This window comes from Schistosoma haematobium, chromosome 4, assembly GCF_000699445.3.
Source record: "Schistosoma haematobium chromosome 4, whole genome shotgun sequence".
NCBI lineage: Eukaryota > Metazoa > Platyhelminthes > Trematoda > Strigeidida > Schistosomatidae > Schistosoma > Schistosoma haematobium.
In genome coordinates, this window is record NC_067199.1 from 7,595,426 (window position 1) to 7,610,335 (window position 14,910).

Genomic DNA, 14,910 nt, shown 5'->3' on the forward strand with positions numbered 1-14,910 from the left:
TCTTGCGGATTGAACGCTATATTCGTCTCCTAAGCTACTCTGTAACCCCCCAAGCTAGAACTAAACAGCGACCTGAACACGAGAGAGAAGACTCAAAGTATGCGAGAAGTAGTTTACTTCAAGGTTCATTTTAACACAGAAAATATAGGGTTTTTATATTTTTAGATGTCCTTGGGTTACTCGAAGATTCTGGAATGCTACTAAACATAGTAGCAGTGTAGCAGCCAGCCAATCAGAACCTCTATATGTGACGTTTCGTTTCCTTGATATTTTTGGCTAAAACTTCAAGTGAACGCTGATTGGACGAAACGCCTCTTAGTGATTCCTGATGCTTGCTTGTCTTTTGCAAGCAATTTTCTGGATCACCCCAACAGATTCCAAAATGAATTCTTCGCTTTAGTTATAATGATCTCAGATAAAGTATCAGATTGATTATAGTAAGATTTAATATCAATAAATGAATAGCATAATATGATATGATAGTACATGTAAAATATCTTCTTGTATTGTATTATTTAGGTATGACTTAGTATTAAACATGCTCACATTAGATTGATGATATGAATAGGCTATTTGTAATGTTACAGGATTAAATGTTTAAAGTTAGATCATTTATTGATCAAAGGTGAATTATTTCAAAATGTTTCACAATTAATGGAAATTGGTCACTTAGTTAAATCATAACCATTTATGATGGAGCGTTATCTTAGTCAGTCAGTCAGTCAGCTACAACGTGAGACCTGGTACATATATGCATCGATCCAAGTTGGCTTGGTGGTAATATATGAAAGAAAGATTGCATATGAGGACATAGTACACGAAGAAAGAATTAGTTCATAGAAAGAAAAAAAGATATAAAGCAATTGTAATCTCATAGTTTAAAGACAAAAGGAAGGAAGACAAAAGAGTGTATATACCTACACTATTGTGATCGATTCTGAGCCATGTCACCCAGAGTCTCCAACCATTAGTTACGATAGTCACGCGGACCCCAACCAAGTAGTCTGCATTATCTATGACTGTGCTGTCCCTTCTTAGTTTCATGAAGATCTTACTTAGACACAGAATTTTTCGATTTACTAACTGGCCGAAAGGCTGAAAGTCATTACCTAGATATTGAAAGTATAGTATAGTATTAAACTGTATATAATGTTTCTTCATCCATTAGGATATACGTTTTCCATCGTAAAAGATTTTGGGATTAATTTTTTTAGTTCTTACTCATGTGATGCCTTAACTGACATCGTATTCTACTACGTCTTACAAATACCCAATCAATTAATTATGTAAGTGGCCTGAGTTGACTAGAAATTATTTCTAGTGAGACATTGTGAACTGTCAAGTAAGTCGTATGTTACTGAATGAAACTTGTTCTCTCCTAAATAAATAAATAACATTGAAAAACGTGACCACCGAATTCTAACATCATTGTGATGAAACTAAAATGTTTGATTCTGTTTATCATTTTATTCTTTATTGTTCACCTTCAAGGAACCTTCAGAAAAGTTTATTTTTAAAGGATTTTGTCACATTTTGTCTCAACATGTGTTTTTTCAGCAAGGATAAAAATATATTGTCCAAATGCTTTCTCATTTTCAGTGGATAGGAGAAGTATATTTAGCTCTTTAGTAACTGAACTTATATTCAACTAGGTAGAAACAGTCTACATATAGTCTAAAAATACGATAAGCAATTATTTTCCAGTACAAAGTTATCATACTCAAATCATTAAAACAGAACCATAACACTGGTAGTTTTCTATATGAGACATCTTCCATAACAATATAATAATAAATTTCAATAATTTCGGGTGTTATTTTGCATTATTTAAAGGAAACTCATTTCAAACCAAAAGTTTCTGTTTATAAAATTATAAGTATGAAGTTTGTGGAGATTGTAGTGATTTCAATAGTTGAATTCATGAGTCAGTCCAATCTAGATCACCATAGAAAACCTGAAAACATTGAACGGCATATACTAGAACGAAATGGTCGTCCAGTACTTCCTGGTTTTCAATGGTGGTCTAATTTATAAAATGAGCGATGAAGTAAGATTATGCAATCAATTTATTGTTAACACATTAAATGTACGTGTGATATGAAATATTATTGATTTTTTTAAATTCTTGGCTTGGAGCACAAAAGTTAATACACAAACATACCTTGGTTCACGGCTAATTGTTGGTAAAGCACATATTCCACGACAGTATAATTGATAAATTCTCCTACTATTCAATAATTCAAAATTGAATATCTGATCAAACTGACCAACTTGATCACAACGAAAACGAATTCTCAAACGAACCTGTCCTTTAGCAGGTACAATCCAACGAAAATGATTAAGACTATATAAACAGAAAGGAAAAAAGAACATATATCTCATAAATGAATATACAGTGAAGTACATATGTATATGTAAACAAAATACGATAGATTACGTTTTAATAGGCCTGAAATGAATGATTAACAAAAAAAACTAAACCACCTTGTGAACTGAGTTAAAATGTATAAGAATATGGAAGAAATTCAATTTAATTAATCTTAGAAATAACAATATTTTATCAGAGTAACTAGAAACATATGTTATCAGGTTACAGGGTAATTTTTCAAGAATGTTAGGGTTGAATAATATTGAAAAGTATGAAATGTTCGTCACAAATTGTTTAAAATGTAGCAGATATGGAAATTTTATTCTTGATATCGACGAAGATCATAAATGAGTTCAGTGACAAGCTCTTTGAATTTAAAACTTAGAACAGGGTATTATATATGTCGTCCGATCGTCGTTGACAACATTTTGGTGTTTTTCATATTCATTCAGTCGCTTTTTCTCATTTTTCTAGTAATGAGATTCAGACCTCAATCATAATATCATACAAAGTTTTATTTTGTTCTTGAGTTTTCTTACATGTTTCTCAATTAAGTTATTTTATAAGAATTTGAAGAATACGAGTCCCATTTATACTTCACTAAACCAGAAGAAATTTTTAATCTAAATGATATATCCATTATCAGTATCTTATCCTTAGTTCAATGTATAACTAATGGTTTTGTTGAGAATGTAATGTAAAATGTAACAGCATGAAACGTCCTATCAACAGAATTTCCAAGTTGATATATCACCCATTATCTCATTTAAAAATCACATTTTTGATAAACATTTTCTTTACTTGAAGTGTCTATATTTTTACATCATACTGTTCTGGATAGGTAATGACATAGATAGTTACAGATAATAACCACACTTATCATTAAAGTTATACGACTATGATAAATAAAATTATATCAAAAGGGGGTTTTTTGTGGATATTACAGTAATTTCAATAGTTCAGATCATGAGTCAATTGGAGCTAGACCACTATGGAAAACCTGGAAGCATTGGACGGCCATTTTGGCCTAATGTGGGACTCCTCAGCAATGCGCATCCATGATTGCGCCTCGCGAGATTCGAACCCAGGACCTATCAGTCTCGCGCGCGAGCGATTAACCACTAGACCACTGACCCATCCAGTGCTTCCAGGTTTTCCATGGTGGTCTATCTTCAATTGACTCATGATCTCAACCACTTGAAATAAATAAAATTAGTTACAAAATACTTACGGTTGTCCAATCAATAATTGATTAGATTCAATGCTAAATAAAAGATGAAAATATTATAGATATTAATAAAGTATACATTTGAATAAAACATGACCAATTTCACGGTCATCAATCATTCAATGTTTAAAATTATATCACTATCATTATGCGAATAAATCATCCAACAGTCAGTAATTAATACTGAATAATGATCAATCTTAATTAATATATATTTTAGAATATTAAAGATTCCCATTGTGAAAATTAGAACAGCACATATAAGCAAACAATTGTTTTCAATTAGATCGTCACACTAAGCAGACGAAGTGATGGCGCATTAAGTAGAGGCGTGTATAGAAGAAACCCCTCTGCCTACCAATATACTCACTTCTGCAGTTTCACACCTATCTGGTACAAAAGAAATTTGGTTAGATGTTCATTAGCAGAGCTAAAAAGATCTGCACAGTCGACACTCTAAGTCAGGAGTTTGAATTCATCAACAACTCACTGACCGAAATCGGCTACCCCAGTGCTTTCATTAAGAAGTACATGTATGACATAATAAAGAAGTCGGAGATTTCGACTGTTCGTAAGAAACCTTTATACATGAAACTACAATTCATCGGGGATGTCTACGCAAACGAAGGATAAGTTACCTGAGTTGGCCTCCTCAATGTGCATTCACAAATTCAGCTGCTCCTGTGAAGATAGCTATATCGGGCGTACTGCCAGGCAACTTAGCCAACGAATGAGTGAATATCTACCAGCGTGGTTTATAAAGGCTAGATAAAAATAATACGCAGTTCTATATTGGCACATCTTATTGATAGCGGTCATTCTGTAGATAAATCGAAATCATTTCCAGTGATCTATCGTGTACCTCCATCATTTCCCAACGGAGTTCGTTCCCGCCTCCTACATATAGCTGAAGCCATAGGAATTCGTACATATAACCTCAATTTATGTGTACAGAAGAAATTCGTAACCCCCCTATATCTTCCATGGCCAGTCATAACTTAACTAACCATTTTTTAAAGATTTTTTTATATTACTTATTTTATTCTATTTTTGTTATCATTAGCCTTATTTTCACATCCCGTAGTTGTTTGTAGTTTTCCGCTTCTTACCGTTTGTATTCTTCACTATCTAATTATTTACACACTTCTCATTACGTAATGATTTTAATGTTTTGTGTTGACTATTCCAAGTCTATTTACCCACGTTTGACCTTCTATTTCCAACGTTTAACTACTGATAAGACTTTTGTTATCGTATTTTATTATTCTTACTACTATCAGTACACCTGTCTTCCTACTATCAACATGTATTTTTACTTATTATGTGTGGTGACTTATTCCATTTCATTGTGATTACTGACCCATATTGCCTTGATTGGTTTAACATTTTCGTATAAATAATATACATTTGAGGAACCTGTGCGGATGACCTCGATGTATCCATTATATCATGAGTTATTTGTGGAATCTAGGAAGAATGTTTCAATCAGGATTCTTAAAGTCAACTTTAATCTATTCTAAATAATTTATAAATTATTTACATCAGTTACAGTGTGAATAAACTAATACATAGTTATATTGATAAACATTCATTAAATTGTAGAGAAACTCATTCAAATCTTTATCCTAGACATCTATTATTGATTGAAGAGTAATTAAATTCATTATATCATGTACACATGTTCAATTAGAAGATTCTAAAAATTCCCATGTTGTAATTTAGATCAATATATATAAGCTAACAAGATTGTTTTCAATTAGATCCTCATTAGGTTTTAGTCTAATATACAGCAATATTCATCTGTATATATGAAATTCTTAAACCAATCAAGGCAGTTTATGAGTAGAATAGATTTATGGTGACATATATTCGGTGATTTTTGTAACAACAAAAATAAAAACTACATTTTTTCTCTAATTTGTCACACTTTATTTGTAACCACATTTTTATTCAATATCTGTTGTTTTGCTGTATCACTTGTTAAAAAAGACGATGATAATTGTTTCGATGAATGATATACGATTCTACTACCGCGTTGTTTAAAATATAGAACACTATCTACGCCGTTTGTTCTTCTGTTTTATTGGCCACCGTTTTCATTGAAGACTATAATAGTATTATAACATCATTATAGGCCTTCCGACTCAACGTTGGACTTTTGGCGCGGATTACTATTGTATAATACTATTGGACTCCGTCTTCCTCATTACGTCATTGGTGCAGTCACTTGCAGAGGAACACCTGTCAATCAAGTGAACTCAGTTTGTGGTCGTTGTTCTCACGAGGCAATTCACAAGTAACATTCATTCTATAGTAACTGTTAGTGTCTGTTTGTTTAATATACCTTTTGTATTGCTAACGGTATTTTGTTACCTTTGGTTTTACTAACGGACAGACATCTAGGTTTCTTTACTATTAATTTTCTTGGTATATCACTATTAACCTAGTGTATCAATATATTTTGTGTAAGCTCTTTTTGTTTGGGAACCACCACAAATTACATAACTAAACATAATAAGTAAGTACAAATTGATAGTGTGATGACAAGTGTACTAGTTGTGATGAGAATAATAAATCATTGTTACATAATCGGAAATAGGTCAATGATTAGAAAAATATAGACACTGTAATGACATTCATAGAAAGATTATATGACTACGTTATAAGTGGTATTCAGATAATTGAACCTTGAAGCGTATGTTTGAGAAAAGAAAAGGGTGGGAGGTTGTGAAGAAAAATAAACGAAGAGAGAGTATGTAAAATGGTAATCAATAAAACCATTTATTAATGCCAAGGGAGAGATAAGGGTGTTACAAATTTCTTATGAACACAAAGACTTCGATTGTTGACTCGAATTCCTATAGCTTCTTCTATGTGTAAGAGACGAGATCGAACACCATAAGGAAAACTAGTAGGAATACGATAAATAACTTTAAATGACTTATTTCTGTCTACTACATGACCACTATCGATCAAGTGTTATAGAACCGAGCTGTGTATTGTCTTGATAATACCTTTTCCTAACCACAAACGGAGCTGTTCACTAACTTTTTGGTTCAGTTGTCTGGTAGTGCGTCCAATAAGGCTTTCTCCACAGAAGCAGCTGAATTCGTAGATACACATAGAAGTGGCATAACCAGGTAACTTATCCTTTAGTTGGGGAATCGCCAAAGATCGGGTCGAATACAATAAACAAAGGTTGGCTGTATTAAACGTTCTCTTCATTGCTCTAGTCAGTCTATCACATAATACATCACCAGCTACATCTCCATTGAATTGCAGCTTCAAGAAGAGAGTTTTCTTACTAGCCGTTGATGTCGCTATTTTCTTATTTGTTACATGCAAATGTTTCTTCAGGAAACCCTGTGGATAACCTATTCCAATCAACATATTATGCATGAGCTCTAATTCCTTATTCATTGTATCGACTGAGTATATCTTAATACCTCTGTTTGCCAGACATTTGACTAAGTTTCTCTTATAATGAAGAGGTACAAAGCTTAAAAAAATGTGTGTATTGGCCTGATTAATAAATTTTTCTATACACACAATTAGAAAATGTATTTATTGATGAAGTGATTCAATATTATAGTGGCTAGTAGGTTCTACTTGGATTATAAAGATTTTAACTTGTCAACCCCAATCCTTGAAGTGTATCATCAATATTGCGAAATTTTGTCATAATTTCAATTACTAATCTTTTACAATTGAGTAATATTGATGTAAGATAATGGTTAAAGTAAATTGAAAAGTTTATTAATCAAATCTGTATTATACTACAAACAATGAACATTTTATATAATTTGTTTATTCAATTATAATCTTTATCAATTCATTGGTTATATTACATAAAGAAGAATTCTAGTTTAACGACAGATTTCAATTAAAAACAAATATAACTATGCATTTTCAATACGTCTCAGACGAGATAGTTTTACTGTAAAGTTACACAATGTCCGTGTAGCGTTATATAATCCCAGAGGGGTTGTCTAATGCATCTATGATTACAAATTTTTATCAACTATGAGAAAGATAAAAAGAGCATTATCGTGTGGTAGTGATGTCACAATTTATATGATACCCAGATAAAACGATGAAGAGAACATACATCCTAAAAATTCTTATTAATGGTTTAAGAATTGAAATGAAGGGAGTGAACAGAAGAGTGAAATCAGTAAACATACATACCATACTCTAAACTAATCAAAACCACATAAATTATGAAATGTCAGAAATACAATTTTCTACTCGTCCGGATATAACAAAAAGAAACTATTTATTATTAACTTTCTACCCAATCTTCAATTTATTTGAATCTGTCAAATCCAACCTTAGCATTGGTACCTACATCAAATTCAATTTCGAAAAGGAAGATGAATATAGTGAACTACCATTCATAAACTGTTTAGTATGAAGGAATTCTAATGGAATCCTAAATCTAGCCAAGTACCAAGAACTGACACATTCGACTAAGTATATCGATTTTAACTTTGCACATTTATTCAGTGCGAAAATTTCCCTAGCTCTGAATCATTTCAGAAGAGCAACAAGGATCATTACCTCAGAACACAAGCTAAAAGAAAAAGAAAACATAATAAAAATTCTACGATTTAATAATTTTCCTAAGAATATTACCTTAAAACATTTAAAACAAAACTGTTGTTCTTTAAAAAACAATCCTAATGAAAGATCTTGGATTGGTACTGTGGTTTTACCTTACTGCCAAGGAATGACAGAATTACAACGGATTTTGAAAACTCACAAACTTAAAGTCTTCTATAGGACAAGCGACATCCTAAGAAGCGCTCTAGTTAGAATAAAAGATAAGATCCTTTTCACTTCTACAGAAAATTGTGTCTACATATTAGTTTGTGTAGATCGTGGTGCGTTCTAAATTGGAGTCTTTCTGTGAGATCTGAACTCGTGCTAAAGTTGCAAAATAAAACCGCGTAATAATCCCGTGGAAGTGGGAATTTTACAAGTTAAATCAGTGATAGCAGTACATTCTGTTTTCAATAATCAATAAATTGATACTAAAAATATCAAAATAATTCAGAAAGGCTTTTGCGACCGAAGTGTTTCACATAATGCTAAATCCCTCTATCCTCAATGAGAAAGATGGCCCGAATATTCATCCAACCTGGACTGTTTATCTATATCACCACATTTGACCTAATTTATTTTCCACACAATTTCAACACCACTACTTCATATTACAAATGCGTAGATTGGCGAGACTAGAAATTATGGACGAACCAATCAGATATAAGTTAACAGGTCTCGGATATTGGCACGAAACTCATCATCCATTTGGGTAAATGTAGTTTTGGCATTATAGCTTATGTCAGTTCGTTATGAAAACGCGGAATCAACTGTAAATTATAATTTCAATTCCTCACACAGGTTTATAACCCTCATCTGACACTAGTTGTTAAGTAGACACCCTCAAGGTCACTCTAGCGTCGCTCAAAGGTCGTCGATGAATTATAGTCTCACGCAAACATTTTTCATACCCACATTCTGACGCACAAATTAATACGGTGACATAACAAACAAATTCTCCTTGACTAAAAAAAAACTTGATATTGACATATTCAAACCTTGTATGATTTTGATTGTATTAAAAATTTTCATCATTGTTCTCTTTGTACTATTTAAACTTGTGTTAATTAAACTCGATTAATTATTTACTCTGAAGAAGTGGCATACATTAAGTCACGAAACTTCAACAATACAGTTTTCTACTCGTTGGGACACAACAAGAAAAAAGAAAAGTATTTATTATTCATGTAATTCATATTTTACGATTTGATTCATATATATATATATATATATATATATATATATATATATATATATATATATATATATATATATATATTGCAATTGTATAGATTAACTAAGTAGGTAAAAAGAATATCACATAGTACTGTCTAATAATTTCACTTAATAATTACCTTGAAATTTCATCATTCAAAGATGTTTGCTCTGAATGTATGCTTATGACAGAAGTACGTCGAGCAGTACCATTACCGAAGTTTGCACCACCAATAGAAACTTTTGGTTTACGACTTGTAGTTTCACCTTGATCTAACGTTTGATGCTTTTGTCTTGGTGATTTGCGTTCTTTTTTGATAGATCGACCACCTGTTTTACGCGATGAATCGCCAACCTAAATTGTTGTTTTTTGATACAATACAAAAATCTTACAACTTCTAAAGATAAGTAAAATGAACGCATAAATAACTTTTTTCTTCAACTGATCTAGTTTCTTTAATATGATTGTTGGTTTTTTTTTTCTGTTCTATCGAAAAATCCTAATAATAACAACGCAGATATAAAATGCCGAATAAGGGAAAATTTGAGGAACGTATATTTCAGACATTTCATAATGCAAGCAAACGATGAGGGACGAAGAAAACGGTTTATGAATTGCAGAGGCTGAAATATATTCAACTCAGTTTTATCAAACGTGATTCAACATGTATCATCGTGGATACGCACTCTTGAGGAGTCCCATACTAGGAGGAAACGACCACCCAGTACTTCCAGGTCTTCTATGGTCGACTCATAAATTTAACTATTAAAATTACTACAATCTTCATAAACCCCCAGTCAGATGAAAGGAACATAATGAAAAGTAAATAGTTATTAAATATATTCACACATACGTGCACGTATAGCGAATAGTGCACGAAGTCAATTATATGTGTACATAATAACTCAAAATATTTGGATTAATTTGTCTTTTCGAAAGTGTAATCACAGCAAAGCTGTTACAAGCTAATTCTAAAATTTAAAACTCTATTAATCCTCTAACTTTTTAATATTTTATGTTTGTATATAGTAATTGATAGTAGTAGAGATTGCAAAATTATGTTATTCAATTTGCTTCTCTTATTCTATGTTCAATAGATTCGATAAACTGATGATTGAAAGTAAAATTAGAGAGAAAAAGAACACAGGTGAAGGCAACTAAATATATTTTAGAATCTCTTGTTAAAATATGAATATTCTACGTTCATTACTTCATTTTCAAAGTGTTCATCAGTTGTTTCCGACTTTGTTGTTCCTTCATTTCCATATCAATCAATCTCTGTTTCCGTTTTCTTCTATTCCATTTTCTCAACCTTCTACCTTTAGGCATTTCATTTTCGACTGGTGATACATACTACTTATATCTGTCGACATAGGTAGCACGCACTACATAATGAGTCTCAATTATGATATGTTTAATTAACTATAAATAATCTACATAACTATAATTTTAACCAACACTCGCTTTTTTTTCTTTTACAAAGTTCTACCGATTTCTTGTAAATGTAAAACTTTATATTCAATGAACATGTTTTGATAGATTAACATTTTCACTGGGATGCGGCTACATCCAGCTGACGAGTCTCAAATAGGACGAAACGCGAGTCCTGAATTTTACTGCTAGCCACTATCCATCTTTACTTATAATGCTTGTGAATTAAGGCATTGTCGAAGCAATGCACACAGTATGCACATATACCAACAATAGACTTATCAATTGCAGTCTTAAACAACAATGGGAAGATACAAACAAACAACATCAAGTGAATTTAACTGTACTTAGTTCAAAATATTTGAAAAAAATCAATTGAAGCTAGATCACCATAGAAAACCTGGAAGCACTGGACGGTCGTTTCTTTTTATTGTGGGACTCCTCAGTAGTATGCATCTACGAAACCGCCTCGTGAGAATCGAATAGAAAGTAATATAAAAAAGATAAGTTAATTCATTAAGTCTAAAATAAAAAAAGATGACAACTTTTTGTTTATTTGAAGATTCATTGGTTTCTATTCGTCCTTCTAATTCTTCATCTCCAATTGAATCAGTTAGTTGTAATAAACTTCCTATTGGTACAGTATTCATAATTGGATCACCTTGACCAGAATGTAAAAATTCATAATATTTCAAATTTATATGAATTGATTTTTGTTCATTTAATTTTATTATTCTTGATTGTCTAATTTGTTTTCTATTTCTTAATGTATTAGTAGTATCATTATTAATTGGATAATATATAACTGAGAAATTATTCGGTTCTGGTATAGGTGGCCCATCGGATCCAATACCTAGATAATTGATTATTTCATTGAGTTCAGGTAAATGATATGACAATAATTGACAAAGTTCAGTTGATATTGTGTTTTGTTGTTGTTGTTTTCCTGAACTGTTTGTCATTAACAAATTATCTTTAATCTTTGTACCAACTATACTTTCAACATGAATCAAATCTGGATCGGTTAACATTAAGTTGATTTCCTGTTTAATAGCTGGAAATAATATAGAATAAGTCGATTGTAAATAATAGCAATAATAGTTAATAGTTAATAAGAATTTAGTCAAGATGAGTTTGTGAAGATAAATCTATGTATGCTAATAGCGATAATCTATTCACTAGTGACTAAATTCGAAATACATTTCCTGGAGTTCTAGCGAGAAGACGTGACAAGTAAAGTTCAATCATGTCGAAAAAGAGACATTTATCCAACCCAGGTAATGGGAAATGACCGGGAAATATTGTGAATCGATTGAAGTTAAATATTAACATCGTCGGATGCTGGCTCAGCGGTCTAGGGGTTGGGCGTTTGCTGCAGGACCTAAGGTCCTGGGATCGTTGATATACACTGCTGAGGAGTTTCGTTCTGAAATGAAACATCTGTCCTAGGATTTCTGACCTTCAATGGTTGTCTAAATTTGATCAGTTTAGGGTTTATATCATAGTAGAAAGAAATTCTTTAAACATAGATCTTAACTTAAAAGCGATGTGTGGGAAATCTTGGTATTCGTTCCAGTCTAATTTAATGTTAGTTGAAGTTCATCAATATCTGATATAAGTCTAGTGATCAAGCCGGATTTCTCAAGCAAGCTTTATACAAAAGACGCTCAGTTTTTCGACTATCTGTGTACATATATAAAAGTGTCTGATATTGAGCCTGATACTTGCTTGTTATGAGAATGCATTTCAATCACAGTAATTCTTGGTTTCATTGTGAATGTATCACTGAAGTTGTGCATTGATTGATTACTGCTATATGTCGCTGTAAGTAGTATAGTTATCGTTTCATTGTGAAATGTTCAGTCACATAAATGTTTAATTTTCATTAACGTGGAATGAAAACCGACAGCAGAAACTTATCATACAACTAATGAACTTTCTTTTCACTAAAACTGTTTTCAATAGTTTTAAAACTAAAATTACATTTAAATTTAATCAAAAATGAGAAACGACAATCTTAATATCTAAGAAATTTAACAAATAATAGTCTCGCATGATATCTGTCAGTAGACTGGAACCATTTCAAAAGGATGTTTACTTATAAAATTGAATCATATTTTAGTCAATTGAATTCATATCCCAAGAGACTTATATAACTAGTAAAATGTCACTGAAACCTAGTCAAGTCATTCACCAAGGTAAATCGTTTCTACGTTAAACATTTTACTGAATATTATCAAGATCAATGATAACCACCCTAGATTAGTTATGAATTGGCGTCATGTGATTGTGGCTCTTCATTTTATGAAAACAATCTGGGTAAAATGAGATTAAAAATCAAAGTTATTCAGCCAGTTGGTTTTACTCATAATCTCAATTATTAATGAAACCTCAATAGTTGAGATCATAAGTCAATTGAAGCTAGATCACCATGGAAAACCTGGAAGCACTGGATGGCCGGTTTGTCCTATTGTGAGACTCCTCAACATTCCGCATCCACGACCTCGACTCGTGGGATTCGAACCCAGGACCTATCGGTCTATCTGATACTAATAATGGAACCAGTTTTCTTTCTTACTTTAATCTCAAAATTTATCACAATAAAAATAAGAAAACTGTGTTTCTTTTTATAAGAAATACACATTACCTTCAATAATATTTGTATCTTTTTTGAATGGAAATTCAACAACTAGATGTGGTATCCCAATAATTTGTACACCATTATCAGTTGAGTCTTTTTCATTTTTCATTTCAACTAGATTATTATTATTAGGTTGGTTGTCATTCATTATATTCACATCACAATAGATTGGTGGTAATAAAACAGTTATATTTTCATTTATAATTTGTATATTGGGAGGATCAACTTTACCAATTGAATGTTTCGTTTTGTTTAAATTAGTACTGACAGTGTTAGATGGAAAGTTTAAACCACTTTGTCTAGCACGTTTACCAATAGGTAAATTGACAATAGTTGAGGTTGGACTTTCTTCATGTGATTCTAATAATGGTACTTGTTGTTGTAACGTAACGCGATTCCATGTACTAAGTAATTCACACAGAGAACGAAAGTCAGCTTCAAATGACTTCAAGCTGAATAGTATAAGAAAAAGAGCCATTAATATAAATCAATAAGAAACGTATTTAGCTACGAACGTATATTATCAAATTTTCGATTAGCATGGTGGAAAGATCTGTACAAGTGAATAAAACACCTAAGTTAGTAAACCTTAACGAGATAAACTCTACAATTCGTCCTATTCCGGTATGGTCAGCTGGCTGTATTTGCATCCCAGATTTGATATTGACTCCAAGACTCAAACCAAATAATGCTAACTTCAAACGCAATCGCTTTATACACTTTGAATCTTCCCATTGACATTTAAGGTTGTGATTGATCTCTTTTGGCATATATGCATCCTCTGCAGACTGCCTTGATATTACCTTGAGTTACAACCATTGTAAGCAGAAATGAATGGTGGCTGGTGGTGGAATCAATTGCAGTCCTCAACGTCAATGGGAAGATTCAGACAACGAACACAAAGTCAATAAAATACTTTTTTTCACTAAAATTTTAAATTTTCTTAAAGACTTACGTTTGATATAATAGGTGTTCTTCTTCTGTCATACACATTCCAACTTCTTCCTCAGCTAATGCTTCATCTTTGAAACTAGTTGCAGATCTACGATGTTTTTCATGAGATCGTGATGTACGGCGTCTGAAATTCGGTATTTGTTTTGAGAGAAATACATTATGTCAAAGCATTATAAAATTTCAAATAGATATAATTTTACTTTAACAACCATCATAACTAAAAATATAAAGACTTATATTATTCCCAGATTTAGTAAATAACTTATTGGGAGAGTTTTCTTTTATTGGATCTATATAACCATCATTTAATAAAGTACCCTCTTTTACCTAGTGATAAGTTTAAAACATGATCAGTGAAATAACTGCCTGTATTTGATCTTCAACAGATATTTCTACTACTTTCCAAGAAATACACAGCAAACTGAAACTTTGCATAAAGGTGAACAACCTCAAATTGAGAAACATTTCAA

At 31.8% G+C, this 14,910-nt stretch overlaps 1 protein-coding gene across 1 annotated transcript in view; it reads right to left on the bottom strand.

The window, feature by feature from the left end:
- Positions 1-14,910, bottom strand: part of MS3_00010891 (uncharacterized protein) — a gene marked incomplete at both ends in the record, with an annotated part of 133,298 nt that overhangs the window by 85,635 nt on the left and 32,753 nt on the right. Inside the window, 6 exons of the mRNA XM_051219305.1 lie at positions 2,162-2,344; positions 3,600-3,632; positions 9,554-9,768; positions 11,391-11,899; positions 13,493-13,938; positions 14,442-14,564. Of these exons, the coding sequence (XP_051066084.1) occupies positions 2,162-2,344; positions 3,600-3,632; positions 9,554-9,768; positions 11,391-11,899; positions 13,493-13,938; positions 14,442-14,564 (1,509 nt within the window). The remainder of the gene's footprint in view (positions 1-2,161; positions 2,345-3,599; positions 3,633-9,553; positions 9,769-11,390; positions 11,900-13,492; positions 13,939-14,441; positions 14,565-14,910) is intronic.